Source organism: Microtus pennsylvanicus, chromosome 15 (genome assembly GCF_037038515.1).
Source record: "Microtus pennsylvanicus isolate mMicPen1 chromosome 15, mMicPen1.hap1, whole genome shotgun sequence".
Lineage (NCBI taxonomy): Eukaryota > Metazoa > Chordata > Mammalia > Rodentia > Cricetidae > Microtus > Microtus pennsylvanicus.
Window position 1 is genome coordinate 3,942,192 of NC_134593.1, and position 21,152 is coordinate 3,963,343.

The 21,152-nt window shown below is 42.1% G+C and overlaps 1 protein-coding gene across 9 annotated transcripts in view; it reads left to right on the plus strand.

Moving 5' to 3' along the window:
- The window catches only part of Kat6b (lysine acetyltransferase 6B), a 192,554-nt gene that overhangs the window by 135,547 nt on the left and 35,855 nt on the right, over positions 1-21,152 (plus strand). For 4 of the 9 annotated variants that reach the window (XM_075949868.1, XM_075949869.1, XM_075949867.1 and 1 more), the window contains exons 4-11: positions 1,396-1,511; positions 3,515-3,596; positions 6,146-6,278; positions 8,937-9,862; positions 10,829-10,950; positions 12,867-12,982; positions 15,971-16,112; positions 19,011-19,172. In XM_075949868.1, coding sequence (XP_075805983.1) covers positions 1,396-1,511; positions 3,515-3,596; positions 6,146-6,278; positions 8,937-9,862; positions 10,829-10,950; positions 12,867-12,982; positions 15,971-16,112; positions 19,011-19,172 — 1,799 coding nt within the window. The remainder of the gene's footprint in view (positions 1-1,395; positions 1,512-3,514; positions 3,597-6,145; positions 6,279-8,936; positions 9,863-10,828; positions 10,951-12,866; positions 12,983-15,970; positions 16,113-19,010; positions 19,173-21,152) is intronic. The other 5 variants (XM_075949875.1, XM_075949872.1, XM_075949873.1 and 2 more) reach the window with 3 other exon arrangements.

A 21,152-nucleotide genomic window follows, 5' to 3' on the forward strand; every position in this document is an offset into this window, starting at 1 on the left:
CCTTGGGGAAGACCATGTCAGAGGTTAAATATGTTTGCCTGGGTGTCTCTCCCAGCCTGGGGTTGCGATCATTTGGCACCACTTGATTGTTTTTCAACATCTTAGATACAGATGTTTTGATTTTTTTTTTAAGAGTAGGGAATTGTGAACTTTTATTAATGGTATTGATGATTGATATTGAATGTTTTTACTTCAAAAAGCCAAACCTCCTGGTGAGTGGAATTTTATGAAAGCACCTGTTAAGCTTTAGGGAAGAGAACCTTTTTGGCAGGAACCCAAAATACATATTTAAACAATGAAGCTGCCAAAGTCAGGAAATTATAAAACAGTTTGGAAATTACAGAATCTGCTTTTTTTATTACCCCTCAGATTTCCTTTTGCAGCTTGGTTATAAGGTCTCTCGCATGGGATTTACTAATGTCCTAACTATTTAAAGACCAGATTTTTAAAAAAGAACGAATAATCAAGTTTAGAGACCTCCGTGGGGTTGTGTGATAAAAGGCCATTCGTTTTTCAGTGGAGTCGCCTTCCAGTACCTTTGCTCACCCTCCCTCTCTCACTCGTGGAACCTGGTCTCCTCCCTCTGGGGCTTTCTGCACACTGGCCTACTAGAACATTGCTGGGTAAAAAGTCCCCAGAATTGTGTGGAGAAGCAGAATGCTCTAGAAGAATGAGGAAGCCTTCTGAGGGTGGCTTCCCAGCCCACTCTTGTCTGAATCTGTCTTCTTCAACTCATAAATACCATGCTTGTTCCCTCACTTTCAGAATTGAAACTGGGTGGTGTCGGATATTCTTGGAGTCTGTCCCAGTCACAGGTGTTCTCCGTGAGCCACTCGGCGCTGTCGCTTATCAGACAGCCCAGGTCTCTGTTAGGACAGGATCTTGTGCGAGCCCGACTCCTGAACATGCTATCCCAGGCGTGCAGCACCACACTCTGCTCAGCTGGCTCTTCTGTTTAGCCGTCGCTTTTTGTCTTATGATTTCATCCCACAGAGAGCAGTTGTTGAACTTGGGTACAGTATAGCATATTCAAGAGCTGTGCACACGTCGTTGGTGAAGACGACGGCAAGAACACTAACAACAGATACAAACTTCAAGTGTGTAAGATCGGGGTGCATTTCCAGGTTTATCTCTGGGAAAGTATTAGCACAATTGTTCCATACATGCAGAGGAAGGGGACAAAGACAAAAGAGAGAGAAGAAGTCTCACAGCTCTGAGTCTCTGACCTATTTTGTTTTCAAGTTCCTAAGGCTCACTGGTTGGCACCAGCCAGCCATTGAATAAAGGAGATTTTTAAAAATAAAAATAACTTTTTTAAAGTTTTAAAAAACAAACTTTTTTTTAAACAAAAATACTAAGACACTATTGACATTGAGCAATTGCTTTTTATTGCAGGACACCCATCCTGTTTGAAATTTTGTCCCGAATTAACCGCAAATGTGAAGGCCTTGAGATGGCAGTGCATCGAGTGCAAGACATGCAGCGCATGTCGGGTCCAGGGCAAAAATGCAGTGAGTACCCTTCTCACCCCGCCCGGGCAGTGAGTATCCTTCTCACCCCGCCCGGGCAGTGAGTATCCTTCTCACACCCGCCCCGGGCAGTGAGTATCCTTCTCACCCCGCCCGGGCAGTGAGTATCCTTCTCACACCCGCCCCGGGCAGTGAGTATCCTTCTCACCCCGCCCGGGCAGTGAGTATCCTTCTCACACCCGCCCGGGCAGTGAGTATCCTTCTCACACCCGCCCCGGGCAGTGAGTATCCTTCTCACACCCGCCCCGGGCAGTGAGTATCCTTCTCACCCCGCCCGGGCAGTGAGTATCCTTCTCACCCCGCCCCGGGCAGTGAGTACCCTTCTCACCCCGCCCCGGGCAGTGAGTACCCTTCTCACCCCGCCCCGGGCAGTGAGTACCCTTCTCACCCCGCCCCGGGCAGTGAGTACCCTTCTCACCCCGCCCCGGGCAGTGAGTACCCTTCTCACCCCGCCCCGGGCAGTGAGTATCCTTCTCACCCCGCCCCGGGCAGTGAGTACCCTTCTCACCCCGCCCGGGCAGTGAGTATCCTTCTCACCCCGCCCGGGCAGTGAGTACCCTTCTCACACCCGCCCCGGGCAGTGAGTATCCTTCTCACCCCGCCCCGGGCAGTGAGTACCCTTCTCACACCCGCCCGGGCAGTGAGTACCCTTCTCACCCCGCCCGGGCAGTGAGTATCCTTCTCACACCCGCCCCGGGCAGTGAGTACCCCTGTCATCCCGCCCCGGGCAGTGAGTACCCTTCTCACACCCGCCCCGGGCAGTGAGTATCCTTCTCACCCCGCCCCGGGCAGTGAGTATCCTTCTCACCCCGCCCCGGGCAGTGAGTATCCTTCTCACACCCGCCCGGGCAGTGAGTACCCTTCTCACCCCGCCCCGGGCAGTGAGTATCCTTCTCACCCCGCCCCGGGCAGTGAGTATCCTTCTCACCCCGCCCCGGGCAGTGAGTACCCCTGTCATCCCGCCCCGGGCAGTGAGTATCCTTCTCACACCCGCCCCGGGCAGTGAGTATCCTTCTCACACCCGCCCCGGGCAGTGAGTACCCTTCTCACACCCGCCCCGGGCAGTGAGTACCCTTCTCACACCCGCCCCGGGCAGTGAGTACCCCTGTCATCCCGCCCCGGGCAGTGAGTACCCTTCTCACACCCGCCCCGGGCAGTGAGTACCCCTGTCATCCCGCCCCGGGCAGTGAGTACCCTTCTCACACCCGCCCCGGGCAGTGAGTACCCCTGTCATCCCGCCCCGGGCAGTGAGTATCCTTCTCACACCCGCCCCGGGCAGTGAGTACCCCTGTCATCCCGCCCCGGGCAGTGAGTATCCTTCTCACCCCGCCCGGGCAGTGAGTACCCTTCTCACCTCGCCCCGGGCAGTGAGTACCCTTCTCACACCCGCCCGGGCAGTGAGTACCCTTCTCACCCCGCCCGGGCAGTGAGTATCCTTCTCACACCCGCCCCGGGCAGTGAGTACCCCTGTCATCCCGCCCCGGGCAGTGAGTACCCTTCTCACCCCGCCCGGGCAGTGAGTACCCTTCTCACCTCGCCCCGGGCAGTGAGTACCCTTCTCACACCCGCCCCGGGCAGTGAGTACCCTTCTCACCCCGCCCCGGGCAGTGAGTACCCTTCTCACCCCGCCCGGGCAGTGAGTACCCTTCTCACCCCGCCCGGGCAGTGAGTACCCTTCTCACCCCGCCCGGGCAGTGAGTACCCTTCTCACCCCGCCCGGGCAGTGAGTACCCTTCTCACCCCGCCCCGGGCAGTGAGTATCCTTCTCACCCCGCCCGGGCAGTGAGTACCCTTCTCACCCCGCCCCGGGCAGTGAGTATCCTTCTCACCCCGCCCGGGCAGTGAGTACCCTTCTCACACCCGCCCCGGGCAGTGAGTATCCTTCTCACACCCGCTCCCTTTGACTGTTAACCTGGTAACTTGAGGGGGTTGGTGTTCTACAGTTGGCCTCAGTCTCAATTAGTCTCTAATATGTTATATTACAGGATAATATGCTTTTTTGTGATTCCTGTGATAGAGGATTCCATATGGAGTGCTGTGACCCACCACTTTCCAGAATGCCAAAAGGTGAACTTTTAAACCATCTTAAAACTGTAGGGCTGGGGAAGGAACTCAGTGGTAGAGTACTTGCTTAGCATGTGTGAGGCCCTCATTCAATGCCCTGCGCTGTAAAGCAAACCAACAAAATAGTCTATTACTTACTTGTTAACCTTATTTTGATGTCTGGGAGTTCCCCCTCCCCACCCACATGTTCTTGTAGGCTGTGAATAGAAGAGTATTATAAAGTCATTTGGTTTGGGTGACATGTATGACTCTAATGCAGAGTTAGGGAGGAAAACGACTCTTGCCTAGTCAGTGTTTATAGCATTATCTGTATTCGCCAGTAAAGGAAGTGGGCTGTGTGCTTTTAAAATTCATGATGACAGTGATGACTTCAGAGTCCTTCAGCCGGAAGTCATCACCAGGTTCCAGCTATTGGTTGATGTTTAAAAGCGTGAGCATCTGAATTCTCTGTATTTGGTGTAGCATGACGTTTTCTTCTGTTTATTTGTGTCAGTCAGCCATGCGCAGCCTTTCCCTGCCCTCCTCACATTTGCAGTATGTTCAGCGTTTTAAAATGGCCTTGCCTTTTTATTATACTATATATACATTGACATGTGGAAGGTATAGAAAATACAAACACAAGAGAAACAGAGAATAAAAATTGCCAATACATTCCCCTGCCTCACCACTCCCTTTACAAAGGACCGTTCTGCACATATGTAACTTTCTGAGATTTCCCCTTCTCAATAATAGATTGTCAGCATTCTCATGTCATCGCTTGCTCTCCTAAACATGATTTCCAGAGAGTCATGTTGAGCATCATAGTGTAGGACAGGGGTTCCAAACCTGCTTGTGGGCCATAAAGAAGCTTTGTTGGCACGATATTTTTAAACTTTTGATCCTGAGTTGTCTCTGTGGGACATGCATGCTTTGATTTGCCACCCTCTCCCTACTCCCTATTGTCACGTGCTCTGATTTGCTTTAGTCATCTGTCGTCGAGGCGCTTTCTGAGGGTACTTGCTTCTGCAGCCTCATGTATAAATGAACCATAATTGATTTAATTAACCAATTCTCTACGGTAGATACTTCAAATGTTGCGAGTGCTCCCCTTACTCCTGAAGATAAATTCGTAGAGAGAAGTTGTCTAATTAGAGGCCACAACTTGAAAGGTTGTCAGGTTTAAACTGACCGCCAGTGTGTGAAGAATTACACTCACGACACTCAGCACCAGTGCAATCAGGGAGGTCTGGAGATACTGTTTTACGTCTTAGCATCTTTAAAATAATTTTCATCTTATGACAAGTACTATTTTAGATTTGATAAAACTAACCTTATTTAATATTTTAAATAAATTTGATAGTAAGGAAAATTGTGATAGTTTTTCCCTTTTTATTAAGGAGACGCAACTTTTGTATTTGATTATCGACTATATCATCATTTATGAAGTACCTGTTTTATACTTTAATCATTTTTTTCTGTTAAGGCTCAAGTACTTACAAGTTCAGTTTTATATAAATATTAATATGATTTAGATCCCTGATATTGGCAAAATTTTGTGTTTCCTAAGTTTTATGGTTCTGCTCTTCCCCACACCCTGTGTGTGCATTGGGTCAAGTTTTAAAAAAAAAAAATTAAAGTTTTTTTTTTTTTAAATTTTTTTAGTTAATGCACAAACCTTTTTTATAACTGCTTATGGTGGCTCACACCTGTTATCCCAGCACTTGAAAGACTGAGGTAGGAGGATCTAGAGTTTGAGATCAGCTTGGGTTACTTGAGACCTTATCTAAGGAAGAGGGGAAGGGAGAGGAGTAAAACTTTCTCGTGAAGTGTGGAAAATAGTTGGCTCCTTCCAGGAAGTTTATTAAATCCTTTCCTCGTTTCCCCAGTGATTTGAATTGGGACTTTTTTATATAGTAATTTGTGTAGTCACATCTCCTGTTTTTTAATTGACCAATTTTCATATGCCAGACATAATTTCAATAATTGTCATGCCAGAGTACTTAAAATTGTTAAGCTTTATTTTCATCATCAGTGTTGGAAGTTTCTAAAAATAATTGATTAAAACAAACCAAACTTTTTTTTTCCCCTATAGAAGTTGAGAAGTCCGATTGATTTGAAAATTTTTCTTCCCAATTGATAAGAAAGGGATAAAAGATGAATAGTTTCTGATTTGGGCTAGAGAGATGACTCCATAGTTAAGAAGCTTGCTGCCTTTCCAGAGGATCAGGCAGCTCACAACTGCCTGTAGTTCTAGTTCCGGGATCCAGTGCTTCTCTGGCCTTCTTAGACATGTACATATGGCATATACTACCACCCACCCACACACACAGTTTCCAGGGATGACTATGGGGTGGTGTGAGGGGAGCAGGTAGGGCCAGCCACTGCGCTCACCACCTTGATGGAGCCTTTGACCTTCAGCAATGGCTTTTGAAGAGAACAACAGAGAGTGACTTTCCTAGAGAAAGTTCTGCATCCAGCACCTTTGGTCAGATTACTACAACTACAGATTTATATTTAATACCTTCTCCTTAAGTAAAACATTAAAATTTCTTTTCATATATATATTAATTCAGGGATGTGGATTTGCCAAGTCTGCAGACCAAAGAAAAAGGGAAGAAAACTACTCCATGAGAAAGCTGCACAAATAAAACGACGATATGCAAAACCCATTGGACGACCGAAAAATAAATTAAAGCAACGATTGTTGTAGGTTGAGATCTTATTAAAAGAAATCTTATATGTTGTGCTTTAAAAAAATGTAGGTAATTGTAATCCCCTCGGATTTTGTTAAATTTTTTAGCATAATTTTTCTAAACTCAATGAGGAATATTTTTCTTTTGCATAAACTGTGGGATTTTCCCCCCAAAATAACATTTTTAATTACAGTTGGTATTTTGGGGTCTTATCTTGGCAGTACCTATGATACCGAGTGACATATTTCAAGCAGCAAAATGAACGTATTTTAAGAACTGCTAACTTCCTCAGCCTTTTTATTGGTTGAGCATTGAAACAGCTTAATGTTATAAATACTTCACAGGGGCTTTTTAAAACAGACAATAACAGATAAATAACAATCCCTTCTGATGCCAGTGTAATATTACCACTTTTTAAGATTTCTTTTCCAAAATTGTAGCTTCTGAGAAACCTATAAATGACTGTCCCTATAGAGTTAGACAGGTCCATTTGGCAGGTGCAGGTGTGTGCAAAAATACAGATGAAATATTTTGCAATAAACCACGGGTCTACTATGAAACTCCATTTTCAATTTCGCTTTATTGTATAATTGCATTAAAGCCTAGCTGAAAAAAGATTAAGAGAAGCGAATGTGTTTTTAACACATAGAGTATAGTATATTGCTGAGCGTAGTGGCGCACGCCTTTAATCCCAACATAGGAGGCAGAAACAGGTGGATATCTGTTTGAGGCCAGCCTGGTCTACAGAGTGAGTTCCAGGACACCCAGGGCTGTCTTGGGGGCTGAAGGAAAGGGCCCTGTGCTTTGTAATGAGTAAGTACCCTGCCCACCCTGAGCTAACACTCCAGATATTCCTTTTTTCTTTCTTTCACTTGAGGTAGTATTATTACTGCTCTCAGAAGTGCTCCTGCACTTTATCTACCACAGGAAAACTAAGAAGTGCAGGCTGCTTTCTAGAGCTTTGTATAAAATTTGATGAAAGCCCTTTAACTGGTGAGGTAGACATTTTTAAGTGAATTTTTTTGTTGTTAATTTCTAGAAACAAAAATATAAAATACTTATAAATAAAATCTTTTATTTTAGTATCATTTAAAGTAGAAATTACATTTTTTTCATTTCTCCTGCACAGGCATTGTTCTTGAAATGGGACCGTATCCTCAGGGTCCAATTATAAAATCCAAATTAGGGTATAAGCTTTCTAAACAAAGGACACAGCTGAAAATTGCACCTGGCACCAATCCTAACTTTTTGTTTGTCCAAAATTGTCCTTAGAGCTCAGGAATTTTTAAGATAGTCTAGGGAGATTTCCTTATACATGCTTTATACGTGTATTGTCCTTTCTGGGCAATCTATTCTAGATCGAGTCCAGATGCAGCATTTTACTGCAGACATTTTAGCCTGGATAAGCTGTCTGTCACTAGCCTTCGCTTTATCTTGTAGTGACACCAGAGATCTCCTTTGTTCATCTGATTTGGCTAAAATAGTTACACCAGGCAAAGATCCTGGCAGTTGAACCACCTCAGATGAACCTTACAGAAATTGGTTCATTAAATCTTTGTGTATAAGACAGGCACAAAATGTTTTCTATTTGTAATTATTTAAGGTATCTGGTAATTTGTTATCATACCATTTTCAGGCTTCCATTTCTCCATTAGCTTCCAGCTAAACTGATAACGTTGAGCCTCAGCATTGTCATAATCATATGCAAATGTTTCTATTGTATAAATTTCTCCTGCAACATGGGTAGCTTCCCAAGTCTTGGCCTGAGGTGCAGGCAGTCAGCTGCCATTTCATGTAGGCAGCTGTGTTTGTACAGTGACCTACAGCAATATGGCCAGAACCCACCATCATACAAAGCGAATGTCAGTCAAAGTAGGAGGCAGAGGTCTTGACGCCAAGTGTCTGATAACGACCATGGTAAACGTGCTGCTTCTCCACCAGACCCCATGTCATGTCTGACCTGCTGCGGCTTTTCTTTAATCGTTTCTTCAGTTATTTTTTCCTTTTCTTTTTTGCGATTGTCCTTTTTTCAGCACTATTTTATGCTGTGATTGTCTTCTCTCCTAGGAGAGTATTATTGGCTGTTTTATCATCCTAAGCATAATCTGCTAGAAGAAGATACCTTTATTTTTACTTTTTAGTACAAATTTATAAACACACCCAAATTGTACTTCTGTAAGTTTCCAGGCTAAGTGAAAAATTGCTTCTAACTAAAAATAAGGATATTCTTTTACTCTGCCTCACACATCTGACCTACTTTCTCTAAGACTTCTTCAAGAACATTCCAGGAAATCATAATTACTTGTAACAACACCGGGGATGACTTATTTTTGTTTAATTATAATGAAAGCATTGGGTTTCATTATATATACATTGGGTTTTTTAGTATATACAAAAATTTTTCTTCCATGTACTATGCTGGGGTCCACATGGATTCTCCCAGTACCTGTTGAGTGGGCCCTAGGGAATCATTACATCAAGTAGGCTCTGTTATCTTTTCCAGCCAGGAAACACATAGGTGGTGGCACACACAAAAAACCCATTTTTAAGGTTGCAATTAATTTTAAGTTCAAGTACATTGACTATGCATCTAGTTTCTATAGATTTGTTATTAGATACCTTTCTATTCTATTATTTAATTGCTGATACTATTCTCTAAATTTTTGCCTAGGTCTGTAACCAGTGATGAAGGATCCATGAATGCATTCACAGGAAGGGGGTCACCTGGTAGGGGTCAAAAGACTAAAGTCTGTACCACACCTCCATCTGGTCATGCTGCGTCTGGGAAGGACTCAAGCAGCAGATTGGCTGTTACAGACCCCACTCGGCCTGGTGCCGCCACCAAAATCACCACCTCCTCCACCTCCATTTCTGCCTCCACACTTAAAGTTAACAAGAGAACCAAAGGGCTCATTGATGGCCTTACTAAGTTTTTTACACCATCACCTGATGGTCGCAGATCACGAGGTGAAATAATAGACTTTTCAAAGCACTATCGTCCAAGGAAAAAGGTCTCTCAGAAACAGTCATGCACTTCTCATGTGTTGGCTACAGGTACCACACAACAGTTAAAACCTCCACCTTCTTCACTTCCACCCCCAACCCCCATCTCTGGTCAGAGCCCCAGTTCACAAAAGTCCAGCACTTCCAGTTCTACCTCTACCCAGAGTTTCTCCAGCCAGTCCAGTGAGCCCCCCTTCAGCAGTGTCACTAACAACAGCCAGCTGAAGGCTCTCTTTGACGGACTTTCTCATATCTATACCACTCAGGGACAGTCTCGACAAAAGGGACACCCGAGTTATACAGCACCCAAACGCATGCGTCGTAAAACTGAATTCTCTTCCACGGCAAAAGCTAAAGCCCATTTCTTTGGAAAAAGAGACGTTAGGAGCAGGTTTCTTTCTTGCTCCTCCTCTAGCTGGGGGATGACTAGAGGACATATTTTTAAAGCCATTGCTTACTTCAAGCGAACAACTTTTCTTAAAAAGCACAGGATGCTAGGCAGATTAAAATATAAAGTGACCCCTCAGATGGGGACCCCGTCATCAGGGAAGGGGAACTTGGCAGACGGAAGGATTAACCCTGATCAGGATGATGGTAAGCAAAAGGTGGAAGCTCCAGCCAAACCTGCGCCCCGCCCTTCCCCCAACCCCAAGAGAACCAAGAAATCAACTCCTGTCCATGACATAGGCTCTAGCTGTTTCTCTGTCCTCTTCACTTTCACACACATACAGTGAGACTTTGACCTTTTTCTAATGCTGACTAAACCTCCAAATGTTCTTCCAACTAATACTCTCTGGCCTTCTATTATTTATTTCCATTTGTAGTGGCACTAGGCACCCCTCCCCCCAGATGCTTTCCTAGCGATGCTTCTGGCTTTGTAGTCCGCATGAATAGCCACCACCGTTGTGCTTTTGCCATGTTCTCTCCCGTGCTGCCTCTGTAGCCAGTACCACCTTTGTGGATGCTGGCAGTGCTTCCAGCCCGGTGTCTCAGCTCTGCCTCTCTCTCTGCTCCATTGCTTTCTCACGACAAAGTTCATCCTGCTTCCGTCTCGACAGAGCCTGATCTGTGATTCTGTGAAGTGTGCATTGAGTTGAGTGTGTTTGTGTGTATCCATCCACCTTAGGGAGGAAACCATTTCAAAATTAAATTGAGCAAGTTGGCCCATTACATTTGTTATCCTTTATCCAACAAAAAGCCAAAAGATGTCGTTTGGGAAAATTGGTATATATTATGGACTCAAAACTAATGACAGGAATGCTATAACTAGACATAACTTATAATCTTGGTTGAAAAATGTTTTGCTTTTTATTGTTCTTACTTTCCCTTGTATTTGTTATAAAAAGATGGCAGTGATATACGTACGATTGAAAATGTAGTTGTAGTAGGGAAAGAATTACTGTTGGATCTGTGAGCCATACTTAGCTGTACAAGATTTTTCCGCTCAGTGGAAAAAGACCCCTGGTTGCCCACTGCTTATTTGGCACCATTTTGGTAATATGCGCTAGTCATCCATGCTTCAAATCAGTGAATACACTTTCTGCTGGTTTTAAATGACAGATACTGAACTTAAAATAAGCATCAAACAAGAAAGTACAGATGTAAATGTGATCGGAAACAAGGATGTTGTGACTGAAGAGGATCTGAACGTTTTTAAGCAGGCCCGGGAACTGTCTTGGGAGGTAAGGCCTAGATCACACGGAGCAGTAACCAGGGTTGTAAAGCTTCTAGCCATTACTTTGAGGCTATAGAGAATCCCCTCAATATCCTTTGTGGTTCTTTAATGTTTATGTCTGTCGTTTTTACTGTAGAATTACCTATTCTTTCAGAATAGGAAAAAGACTCAACTGTTCTCACAAAGTAGACCAGAGTAGTACTAGTTATACAGATATAATAATGATTAGCTGGGCATGGTAGCACACGCCTTTAATCCCAGCATTTGGAAGGCAGAAGCAGACAGATCTCTGTGAGTTCTATGCCAGCCTGGTTTACAAAACAAGTTCCAGGACAACTAGGATTACATAGAGAGACACAATCTTAAAAATAATAACAATAACCAAAAAGATGACTCAGTGGGCAAAAGCACTTGGCTCTGCAAGCCTGGCAACTTGAATTCAATCCCCAAAACTTGTGGTGGGAAGAGAGAGCCAGCTACCAAAAGTTGTCCTCTCTGACCTCAGAAACACAGCATACATGTACACACTCACACACACTCAAACACAAAATAAAGAATAAGATGTAGCTTTTTAAAAGTTTCTAATAATTTTTTATAATTTTTTGCTCACACTGTAAAATAACAATTTCAGTTTGTAACCAAAAAGCACATTGCTTCTGATTCACCGGTACTTCTGACGCAAGTGGCCAGCCACATGAAAATGTGCCCGTTTTTTAACTTTTTGACATTGATGAGTGAAATGTGTTTTATAATCATTCGAAGTCATCTTTATTTTTACTGTCTAGTAATTTCTCTGAATGGTTCCTCTTCGGCTTAACTTCGGTTACTATCAGGCGACATGGAGAAGTAAGGCTATAGACTGCTCAAAGACATATTTACAAGTAATTGCGATTTTTTTACTGTCAGTAGACAGTCACGTGTAGCCATTATCTATGGGTCTCTACCTTGCCTCTTCCCTTTGAGAAGATCATGCTGCCCACAGTGGGCTTCTAGCTTGTTTTTAGCAGTATCCTGTCAGCCTAAAGACTTTTAGTTTTGATCTGAAGAACAAGTACATATTTTTATTCCTGTCCTGCCTTGACAGACCTTTGTGTTTGTTCTTCTTCAGCTAAAGCAAATGGCAATCTCCCTCTTTGTTACTGTTCTTTGTCTATGGGGTGGGTGCATTCCTACATAAAGGTAAGGGACAGTAGTCACTACCTGAAAGACAGTGCTTACTCTAAAGTCCTTTCTTTACAACATGAAAATGCTTGTTTTTGAAATTACATTAATCTCTTTGTGGGGAAGGCACATACCAGTGCCGGTGGTGCGGGTGTAGAGAGGTCAGAGGACAGTTTACAGGAATTAATTCACTTTCTCCCTTCATATGGGTTCCAGAAGTCAGATTCAGCTTTTCAGTCCTGGCGGCAAATGCCTTACCTGCTATGCCATCTCACCAGCCCCAAACTAGGGCATTTTTGTTCAAGAAATACTTTCCTACGTCAGTTGCTACGCTAGACACTGAGTTACCAAGTAGTGACTGTGCAGGCTTGTCTAGCTTACTTCACGGAAGGAGGGGAAATAATAGGCATATACCACTTCACATGGCATAGACGAGAACTCACAGGTACTTTCTCTAGGAGCAGGGAACTGTGAATATCTGTAGTGGTAGCTGTGCCATCTTGTAATGCAGGTTTGAATGCACTGCAGTCTATTGTTATACCCAGGTGTATAAATTTGGGGATATGCTTGCATCATATTTATTACCTGTCTTTGGCGTGTCTGTTAAGGGTATTATTTTGCATGCCTATTAATTAATAATTAAGATCTATGATACGATTGGGTAGCCTCAAATGAAAAAGAAAAGATAATGTAAATGAAATACACTCTCATCTTGGTACCTGTATTTTACCATGATTTGTTGTTGTTGTTGTTGTTTATCAGAAAATAGAGTATGAAAGTGGAGTGGAAGACTGTGGTCGGTACCCTTCAGTAATAGAGTTTGGAAAATATGAAATCCAAACCTGGTACTCCTCGCCTTACCCACAGGAATATGCAAGGTACGGACCAAGCCTGGAGGCCAAGTAAAACGAAGGAAGCTGCTGGATTCTAAAGCAGGGAGATGATTTTGAGAGTAACCTAAGCACTGAGGATGTCCCTCAGTGGATAGATTGCTTGCCTAGTATGCACAAGGCCCGGGTTCCATCACCTCGTCCCACATAAAACAGAGTGTGGGATGCACCCCTGTAGCTCAAGCACTTGGGAGGTGCAGGCAGGAAGATCAGAAGATGAAGGTCATCTTTGGCTTTGTCTCTAAAAAATAATGAATAAATATAACAAGCATTAATTTTGGTAGTCAGTTAAAAGTGTTTGCCATGTGCTTACTTTTGCTGACTTGTTTTTGTACTATTTGTGCATATTCCTTCACCATTAGGAGCCACAGCTGTTATAAATTCTCTTTGAATTTCTAGGCCATGCTCTCCATGTTTGGTTTAGGACAAATGCTGTCATTTGTTCTGTTATGTTTATGAGACCAAATCAGGAAAAACTAGTAGCCTTTTTAAGGCACGTCTTAGACTTCCTTCTCCACTTGCTTTCTTCTAGTTACCGATGTGAATTTTATTTCTAATTGCTCATATTTTATTTTCAAGGTTTTTTTCCTCAGAAATTTAGTATAATAGAAAAATAGGAGGAAGTAGTGGGTGGCAGGTAGCTTTAGGAGACCCTTCCCCAAATCACTTAAAGCCATTTCTGACCATTTTATTAAAAGAATAAGAGAAAACAATGCCATCAGACTTTCTCATTTTTCTTGACCTAAGATTGACTAAGAGTGTCTTTGTGACCATGTTACCCAACATTTTTTTTACCCACATCAAGGTACATGGCATTAGTAGAATCTCAGTTTTTCACCTTCACCAGCCTAGATTACCAAGTGAAATTATGTCTCAAAAAATAGTTTAATAAAAAAGAAAATCTGGGCAGTAGTTGCCCACGCCTTTAATCCCAGCCCTCAGGAGGCAGAGGCAGGCGGATCTCTGTGAGTTCAAGGCCAGCCTGGTCTACAAGAGCTAGCTCCAGGACAGGCTGGCTCCAAAGCTACAGAGAAACCTTATCTCAAAAACACCAAAAAAAAAAAATTGTTTCAGGGCTGGAGAGATGGTTAAGAGCACTGGCTGCTCTCCCACAGGTCCTGAGTTCAATTCCCAGTAGCCACATGGTGGCTCACAACCATCTGTAATGAGATCTGGTGCCTTCTGTCTGGCCTGCAGACATACATGCAGGCTGAACACTGTATACATAAATAAATCTTAAAAAAAAAAAAAAGAAAAAGAGGCCTGGAGGGATGGCTCAGCCGTTAAAGGCTAGGCTCACAACCAAAAATATAAGAGTTCGGTTCCCAGCACCCACGGCTGTCCCTCCAGGTACCTAGAAATAAAGATTAAAAAAAAAAAGAAAATCATAATTCTCAGTGGAAATGCAGCTCAGCTGAGATTTAATGAAATGATGGCAAGGTCAGCAGAGAATCTACAGAGTGAGGACTTTGTCCACCTAATGCATATGTTTTGTCATGAGCCACTTGATACTACATATGAACCTAAATGTGTGTATGCATAATTTACATATCTGCATAATATGTGCATATAACTTACAGTGGCCCTACTTAGAGGCGCTCTTCATTTGCTTTTATCTGGAAAGATTTAATGGCCAGGTCACTGAAGTAAATGTCTATAATATGTGAGTGAGCACACTCCCTTTGTTGTTGCTGTTTAAACAGTACCATTAGTTTCAGAAGGTTAAAGAACGCATGGATTGGGCTGGAGAGGTGGCACAGAGGTGAAAGAGCACTGACTGCTCTTCCAAAGGTCCTGAGTTCAATTCCCAGCAATTACACTGTGGCTCACAAGCATCTATAGTGAGATCTGGTGCCCTCTTCTGGCATTCAGGCATACATGCAGACAGAACACTCTATATATATAATAAATAAATAAATCTTTAAAAAATGTGTGGTTTGTAATTGCTGCATCATTGAGTGCAGATAACCAGGTTAAAGATATAATACTGCACAGACAAAAAAAATAAAACCCACAACACTTTCTAACGTAAACATTAATACAACAGTGGAATTGGTAGAAAACAAATGTGATCTTTCAACTGTCAGCCTGCATTGACTACTTTAGACCATATGTGATCAATTATATTATACATATGTGTGTATACACCTACACACGCATGTGATAAACTTCAGCTTTCTCACCCAAAAGCCACATTTTAGGACCTCTGCCTTATAGGTATCCAGATGATTTTAAAAATAGTAAGCTTACTTTATAAATAAAAGATTGTTATAAAGCCAGGCAGTGGTGGCACAAGCCTTTAATCCCAGCACTCGATGTGGGGGAGGCAGAGACGGGCGGATCTCTGTGAGTTCAAGGCCAGTGTGGTCTACAAGAGCTAGCTCCAGGACAAGCTCCAAAGGTACAGAGAAACCCTGCCTTGAAAAGAAAAAATATATTGTTATAGATACAACACTGTACATTAACACTAGTAGAAATATGACTTTAAGTCTATATTTCAAAAATATCCTTGGTTACCCTAAAGGATGGCATTCCAAATTACTGATTTTATTTTATTTTTTAGGGTGTTGGCTCCAGGTATTAAAAATTCTTCTTTCCATAGGAATGTTCTAAGTAAATAGATGATTAATCACAAAGTAGTTAGAACACATTACACATTTTGTTAAATGTGTTTTAAGAGTTTTATATTTTTTTGGATCTTTCTTTTTTGGATGCCCCCCACCTCCTCCCTTTTTTTCCTTTAGAGTCAGGGTCTTACTGCGTAGCTCAGGCTGCCCTCAAGCTCATAGAGATCTCCTTCCGCCTCTGACTTCCCACTGCTGGTGTTAACTGTTAATGGTGTCTGTCACCACATCCAGCTCCTCTCCTGTTTCTGAAATGGCTTCAAAAGATTTATAGCCATTTGATGTCTTAGAGCAAACTGATGTAACAGTATAACCATCCTGATAGATTCTTTGATGATTTTAACTTTAACAGATTACCAAAGCTCTACCTGTGTGAATTCTGTCTTAAGTATATGAAGAGTAAAAAGATTTTGCTAAGACACTCCAAAAAGTGTGGATGGTTTCATCCTCCTGCCAATGAAATTTACCGAAGGAAAGACCTTTCAGTATTTGAGGTAAGCATATGTAAACAAAAGATCATCTTTTTTAACTCTAATATTCCTAATTATTGATTGTTTACTTAGGTGGTTTGTGTGTATTCAGTCTCGGCTTTGAAATTCACACCGATCTTTAAAATAGCCGCATGTTTTGGAATATTTAACTACATTAAGCCACATTTAAATTGATGAAGAATTCCTGCCTTATCACCTTGACTTTTTTGTCTTCTCCCAATCCCAGTCTACCACAAATATATTCACCAGTAGATTTATGCTATCCTTGGCTCTTTGTAAATTCCACATCCTTTGGCAGGAGAAATTAGCTTTGTTTAGCAGCTCCTGCCAGTATCTGGCAAGTCCTCCCTCTGGCAGGGAACTGAGCAGCTGTGTGTGCCTGCTTAGAACACAGACACCTGAGTTTCCTTCCAGGGCTTGCCAGGACAGATAGACCCTTCTGGTGAGATCCCAGCAGACGTGTGGCTTCTCCCCACCCCTACAGAACTCCGCTGCTCACATGTCTGTCACTGTAGGTTTCTTGAAAACATTTTGTGTTTTTAGAATTGTCTTAGCAGAGAAAGTCTTCACTTTTTTTTTTCATCATTTAACCAGGCTTCTATTGTCTGTTCTATTGTCAGGGATCTAGTTTAGCTGAGTCAGTCATGTGTTGAGGACAGCGAGCTTTCTTTTCTTGGTACTGTGTGTTCACAGGGTGTCTGGGTTCTCGTCTCTATTCTCTTCACTCGACTTGCACGCCTCTCTTGCCTTGCTTCATTGTCCTCTCTGTGGCCCATCCTGGTGTATGCGCTGTTTTACCTTTCAGGTTCTCAGATCAAGCCTGCCTTCTACAGCAGACTTGACGTCTTCTTTCTCTCAAGGCCGGTGTACTTTAGGGATCTCTTCTCAGAATGCTCAAGTTCACAAGTTTTGGGAGTGTTTGTTTTTTTGTTTTCCACAATACTGGTCAGGAAACTCTGGCTGTGGTACATATTTTTTTTTTAAATCCCCTCCCTGCACTTTCTAGCAAGTTTGAAGGGCAAAAGGAATTGTGTTTGAAGTTGCCCTATTCTCATTAAAGGCCAAGCATAGGCTTCTCAGCCTGAGTACTACTGACATTTCAAACTGAATAATACATTTTATGTGCACTCTAGGGTGTTCAGCAACATCCCACCATCTACCCCCAAGTTGCAGTGGTGCCCCCACTCCATCCATTTGTGACAACCAAAATGCCTTCAGTCATAGCCACATATCCCTGAAAAGTGTGGGAAATTGTTCCTAGTGAGTTCCCTGATGCAAGGGAAAACGGGGTAGACTTTAGGGTGCCTCTTCACCAGCCCCAATGAGGCGAGGTACAGAGCTGCTCTTATGGAGCCTTTGAACAGAGCCAGCTTTACTCCCTTCCTTACTCCTTACCTGATGTCTTAGATGCCTTTCTTCTAACCAAAAGAATATTGAAATGACTTCATTTTTTTCCCAGTCGGCAAAATGCATTGTTTGCCTTAAGTAATTTTTTTTTTGCCTTAAGTAATTATTAAATAAGTCAGCCTGAGTAAGCCCGTGGTGGAAGCTTAATCAGGAAGTCTTCTTGGGGCACAATAATCTGTCTGTTGGGCATGTGTTTGGACAGCATAGAGATGTAAGTGGGTTCGTGGTTTATTTATGCACTAAGGTTGTGGAATAAGTCCTAAAGCTCTGTTCTAGCATTATGACTGACTATATCATTTATAGAAAAAAAACTATTAGATATTTTCTATGACTTAAAAACAAGTAAATTTTTTATCACAAATTACTTGGGATTTTGTGACTCTTTTCTGTATCTGTTCATTTTTTTATTTTCACAGTTGATCAGAGTTTGTTTCAGAGTTTTCATTTCTGTTTCTGATACACAGGTGCACATCTCCATCTTTTATATATACAGTACAGCACCATTTCCAAAAGGACCATACTCACAAATACATCACAACTTCCTTTAATTAAAGAGAGAATTGTATTCTCAGTGCCTGTGCCTATATTTGATTATGTTGCTATGTGTGGGACTGAGGTTCTGTCCAAGGGAAATAGTTATATGAAATCTAAAAATAATTTGTGCATTATGAGAACCTGTATAGTCCACAGGAGACTTGAGAATGGTCAAGTTCATTGTTAAAGAGCTCTGGTTAGCAAAGACCCATCTCCCCTAAGAAGAGTGTGGGGTCTAGTTGGCTCTCTGTTTCAGCAACTCACTGCATTTGATCAAAGAAATTGGTGTCTGTTCCTAGCTCCTGTTGGGAGCCGTCAATGTCACAGCGTGAGTCTTTTATTTTGAAGAGAAGTAGACTGTAATCATGGTACTTACTATAGGTTGAAATTCATCTCACTCTCTCTGTAAGTATTCCCAACACAGGGATTTTATCTTCTCCAATTATTTTTAAAATGATAGTTGGGATAAATCCAAAATGGAGGCCTCTGCTGTTAAGCCACACTTTTGAAGGATTGGAGTAATGCACTTCATTTGTTTTATTTTTATTTGAAAATAACAGAAGTTTAACATACATGATAAAAAAAAATTTGTTTCTTTAATTCAGATTTATTTGGCTCCACTTTAAAACTAAGAGAAAATATGCCTGACAAATTTTAACTCAACAAATTTCAAGTGGAAATGACTTTTTTGCTAACATTGCTGTTTCATGAACAAGCTTAAAGAGACTTTAGCTGTCTTAAATTTACCTTAACAAGAAGAAATGTGGAATTTGATTTTTTTTCCCAAGTAATAGCTCTATTCTGTTTAAGGCTGTCTTTGTTTGATGGAGTATTTTAATATTATAGTTTAGGATTTAGAAATAAAATTATATACTTTTTAAAATTATATACAAAAGAAACAAATTTATATTCTAGTGGTATTTTTATGTTAAATAATCTTGTCTGTTTTTCTTTTGCTAGGTTGATGGGAATATGAGCAAAATTTATTGCCAAAACCTTTGCTTGTTAGCCAAGCTCTTCCTGGACCACAAAACATTGTATTATGATGTCGAGCCATTCCTTTTTTATGTCCTTACAAAAAATGATGAAAAAGGCTGTCATCTGGTTGGATACTTCTCTAAGGTAAAACACGAGCCAGCATGACCTTCATTTTCTTTCTCAAATGTTTTTAGTGGAGCCCAGTTCTTCGAACAGGGCTTTTTTATGACGATAATTTGAATAAGTGGCTCATGTTTCTGAAAACCTCAGCTTTTTGTTTAGAGCTCGTTTGAAAAGACAAAAACAAACAAAACAACAACAACAACAAAAAACGGGGCCTAGGAAGTGTTAAAGGACCCCCCAGCACCATGTGCTGTGCTGACTGTCTGTGTGACATTTCGTTGCCACCTTGTAGACTACTTAGTATCTTTAATTTCCATAAGCTCATCCCTCCTTTTAAGTGGTGTCAACATGAGGATCTCTGTGATGTAGCATTTACAGCCTCAGTCTCTTTGACTCATTTCCTTCCCTCAGTCAGTGGTCAACAATACCCAGTGTGTTAGAGCATCGGTGTTTGTGGGGTGCTGAGATGGGTCAGTGGGGAATGGCCAGGACCTACGTGGTGGGAGAGAACTGGCTTCCAGAAGTTATTCGTGTGTGTTGGGGTATGTGTGCATGCACACATCAACAAGTAAATGCAATTTAAAAATAAAACAACTTTGGCCATTGACGATCAAGGTATAGATGACTGGTTTAACACCACTGCCTCTCATGGTCAATGCTGTAGGTTTAACCATTAGGAAACCTACCTGTCTTTAGCAGTCCCTGGAGAAGACCTTGCATACTAAGATCCTTAGATCAGTGCTTGTCTTTCCCTCCTTTAGAGCTCTTCTTCAAACTCTTCTGCTCAGAAGCTGCTGTTGATACAAATTAAAACTCAAACAAATTAAAAGAGAACTGTTTTTGAAGATGCTTGCCAGGTGTTCAACTTTTCCTTAGGTTTCACCTAAACAAAATGGTTACACAAACAGATGGGGTTTATCCAAAGGCCCAGCAGACGAGTGACTTTTATTGAATCTGCTTTTCTTTAATGTTCATGAAATGCTCCATAGAAGGCTATCTGCCCAGTGTAGTGACACATGCCTCTAATCTTAACACTCAGAAGGCTCAGGCAGGAGGATCATGAGCTTGTGCTCAGCTTAGACCACATGGTGAGACTCTTCCCATTCTCTATCCCTCAACATCCCTTTACCACCACCCCCAAAAAAGAAGGAAAAATGAGAGGGACGTACAATATATATGAATGAACTTTGCAACCTGGTCTCTTTAAATCTGTGGAACAGTCCCAAGATTGAAGAGAAGCAAGCACCAATACTCGTGAGAAGCTTCTTCAGTGTTCCCTGTATGCACGCTGGTTAAGGCTCTGCACCTTCTACATCCAAAATGGGCCAGAAAGTTAACTCAGATTTCTACAATAAGGAATCTACATAATTTTTTTAAAAATAACTGTTTTTTTAGAGGTCTGCGATGATATTTTTCTTTAAAAAGTACTTTTAATAGTACTGCTCATACTATCCTTCCTATTAGAAAGTGGTTTCTTTAAAATGTGTATGAATTCAAACATGAGGTTTAATGATGCCTTTGTTGTAGTTGTCTGTCTTTTAATTTTCCTCATTGTGAACCTGCTTTGGCCCCTGAGCAGTAGCCTAAACAACTGGTGGGGACCCTTGCTGTCCTGATTCCCTGCCTCACTTCCTTCTGGGTGTCCAGACATTTTACCAAAACAAACTCAACTTTTTCTCTACTGTGGCAGCCACTCTTGGTCATTTCTTATAATTATCAAATACAAATACTTTCGACAGAAAAGTGAAACAAAAAAGAATCTAAGAAGTAACTGCGTTAGTACTAGACATGCAAATTAAACTATTTTCTAATATATAAATTGCAGTATGGAAACCTTTGGCCCTTTAGAGTATATACTAAACAGAATTTTAGTGGTTCTTATCAAGAATAGCCACAGAGTATCCAAGACAGGTTTTCTGCAAATTGTTAAAGCATCTAACTTTCAGACTAGAGCAAAGGATGTCCACTTGTGGTGTCCAAATTAGAGTTTAGTAGCAATCA